The sequence below is a fragment of the Primulina huaijiensis genome, unplaced genomic scaffold (genome assembly GCF_012295235.1).
Source record: "Primulina huaijiensis isolate GDHJ02 unplaced genomic scaffold, ASM1229523v2 scaffold207442, whole genome shotgun sequence".
In the NCBI taxonomy this organism is placed as follows: domain Eukaryota; kingdom Viridiplantae; phylum Streptophyta; class Magnoliopsida; order Lamiales; family Gesneriaceae; genus Primulina; species Primulina huaijiensis.
Window position 1 is genome coordinate 1 of NW_027354863.1, and position 2859 is coordinate 2859.

Genomic DNA, 2859 nt, shown 5'->3' on the forward strand with positions numbered 1-2859 from the left:
TTCAAAAGTTGAAATATCACTCTAAATATAAATAAAAACATAAATATATTTATTTCCCCCGTATTTCATAGCATCTCAAAAGTTCCAAATGATTGGAACGAGGAAGAATATAAATATGTTTAAGATTTTCTATACAGATACAAGGATGCTTTTGGCTTGAAAATTCTAATTTCATGATATTTCATGCATAGCCATTTGAAAAATACGTGTATTAAAAAAAACGCAGCTAGGTTTCAACTATCGATCTAAAAACAAAATGGGGTTTCACCTCATTGATTTGTAAGCATAACATAGGTCTATACCCCATACGTAATTTACCCTTCAAATTGAGATGAAGAAAGTGTTTAATAAGTTCGATCAATATATATAAAATATGCATAATGGGTTTTCTTTTCCATAAAGTAAAGCTTTTTCAATGCTTCAATACCCTACACTACCAAATTTTCGAGGACAGGCTTTCTATAACAATGTTTTTCTAAGCATTTGAAGACAATTAAGGGAATCAAAATTCAAGTTTATGGTCAGTATTCAACACAACTATCATCTCTAGCTAACCTTCAGAGTTTTGATTTCTTCCAAAAGCTTTTCATTCATCTCACTGGACTCTTGGGATTCAGTTTTTAGCTGGCCAAGAATTCTTATAGTATCACCAAGAATGGCTAATTTGTCTGTTTTCACGGGTTTTCCAGGTTCCAATATAGCTGACAACTCCACAAACCTGCAGGATCAACTCATTTTCTTTCAATTAACTCTATTTAAATTAAAGGACTGCCACAGAAGATTATTATTTTTCAATAGGAAGTAAACATGGTGGCACACACACATCATCATCATTTAACGAAACAAATTAAATGACAATAGGAAAAGTTCTTATGGATAGTAATTTACCTATCGTTCAATTTTTCTCTCCTAATTTTCTCACGGCATGCTTTAGTTTCTCCACCACCGCATGGTTCGGTGCGTCCCCTGCACAGCAGTACAACACCCAAATAATTGAAAAGTCACCTAATCAAAAAATAAGCAACCTATGTTCCCTTTTTACTTTTCATTTATCAATCCAAGGCATGATTTCCATCACATAAAATAAATCAAATAAATCCATGAATAAATCAACTCAACAAATACTATGTCATGTTTTAGCACATTAAAATATTTCACTCTAGGTTTATATTTCAATAAAGTGGAAGCCTCTGCCGATATGATCTGTAAAACAAGATCAAATTATTCAATATACATGGAGAAGAGATTCTATTTCAAATCTTGACAACTGAGTTGATTTCTACTCGACTTTGATTACATGGATTTTAGAATAATTACTTTTTTCGTTCATATTGTATGGGGTCGAAGCCGTTTTGGTCTCTCTTGTTTGCGACGTGCTATAAAAAGTCTCTCATCAATTTTAAATGTTTTTGTTCACCAATGTTAATTCATCGTTAAAAAGTAACAAAGAAAAGACCAAAATATCTTTAGTCCCAAACAATGGAGACCAAATGGTTTTGGCTCTGAACAATATGAACAAACAGATTTAATTATCATGTATAAATATTAGATAATTTGGGAAGATATTGGGCATATGCAGTACATATACCCTTTTCCGTTAGTTTTAATGTCAGGGACTAAAAACATCTAAAATTTATAAATCAACGTATCCTTTTTAAAAAATAATTATCCAGTGAACTTTGTTAAATATATTTGATGAAAAGCATATGCATAAAAAGTCATCAGTCAGCCTTCTTTTTTTTTTTTTGAAATTCAGTCAGCCTTCTCAACACATGAAACAGAATAACAAGAACCTCACTCAAAATAGAAACAGCTACTCATAGTCACCTCTTTCTTGGACACTCGCTAACTTGAGAAAAACTCCCACCCCTAGAGACATCAGTTGCCACAGCAGAACTGCAACAAAATAATCAACCATATCAAGACCAACATTTTGCAAGATTTGTCTTAACCTACAATTAAAACTTAAATAACAATAAAGACAACAAAATCTCTATTAGCATAATCATCGGGGCTGTATTATGTAATAATTGGGATTCTAGATCTCAACTGTATTGTATAACAATAGAATTCCTTTAGTAACTTTCAGATATACAATTTTTTATCATAATTTTCTTATCTCTATTATTTGGGGCCAAAACCATTTAGCCCTCTTAGTTGCGGTGTGCCAAAAACATTACTCCATTTAATTGGTTTTGATACCTAAGAAGTAATATGTCCCAGATCTAATCAATTCTCTATAACTTAATTCAAATTCAAAGCTTCCCCAGAATTAGACTATAACTTTTGAAAAATTCACTCCCTGTCACATTGCCTAAAATCCAACCTTCGATCTATTAGACCAATAAAAACAACAAAAAACCTTCATTTTTTAACCTTCGAACAATAATCCGAGCTCAGATCAGCAAGGCATGCAGAATGGTCGCCCCGCCCCCTCAAGAAAATAAACCATAAATTCTAAAATTGGGAACTTAACGCTGCTCGATTTTTTGGTTCATCTCGGAATTAGAAATCCCCTCATAAATAAATAACATAAATATCTGGAAAATAACCAATAACCATCACACTGATAATTGAACATAAACTAATCAGCAGATCCACAAATCCAATAAAAGAAACAACACGAACTGATCTGATGAACACAACAAATTACCCACCTTTGCACCTGAATCTGAGGGCTGCTCCAACAAAGATCCGCGGCTGCGACTTCGTCCAGGAGGTTGCTGTAATCGATCAAATCACACCAGCCATTCCCATCAAATGACTCCAGCCGAAGATTATCCATCCTTTCGCGAAAAAGTGGAGAAAACAATGGCGGATTTAATCTCGCAAAATCGAAATTGGGGGAACGGAATCCTC

General features: G+C 33.4%; 1 protein-coding gene across 1 annotated transcript; it reads right to left on the reverse strand.

Moving 5' to 3' along the window:
* Positions 1 to 108: 108 nt before the first annotated feature.
* Positions 109 to 2853, reverse strand: LOC140966626 (transcription factor bHLH104-like). Its single transcript, XM_073426884.1, has 4 exons — positions 2658 to 2853; positions 1828 to 1896; positions 889 to 966; positions 109 to 718 (listed from the first exon to the last, which is right to left on the reverse strand). The coding sequence occupies exons 1-4, from the start codon at positions 2783 to 2785 to the stop codon at positions 547 to 549; spliced, it is 447 nt and encodes a 148-aa protein (XP_073282985.1). The 5' UTR covers positions 2786 to 2853; the 3' UTR covers positions 109 to 546.
* Between the last annotated feature and the right edge of the window lie 6 nt (positions 2854 to 2859).

What these genes read in the sequence shown, in the direction of transcription:
- LOC140966626 (XM_073426884.1), bottom strand. Translation starts at nt 2,785, where the DNA reads ATGGATAATCTTCGGCTGGAGTCATTTGATGGGAATGGCTGGTGTGAT. An exon ending in AGCGAGTGTCCAAGAAAGAG is followed by an intron (nt 967 to 1,827) that starts GTGACTATGAGT and finishes ACTGCTGTGCAG; the next exon opens with GGGACGCACCGAACCATGCG. An exon ending in AGAGAAAAATTGAACGATAG is followed by an intron (nt 719 to 888) that starts GTAAATTACTAT and finishes TTGATCCTGCAG; the next exon opens with GTTTGTGGAGTTGTCAGCTA.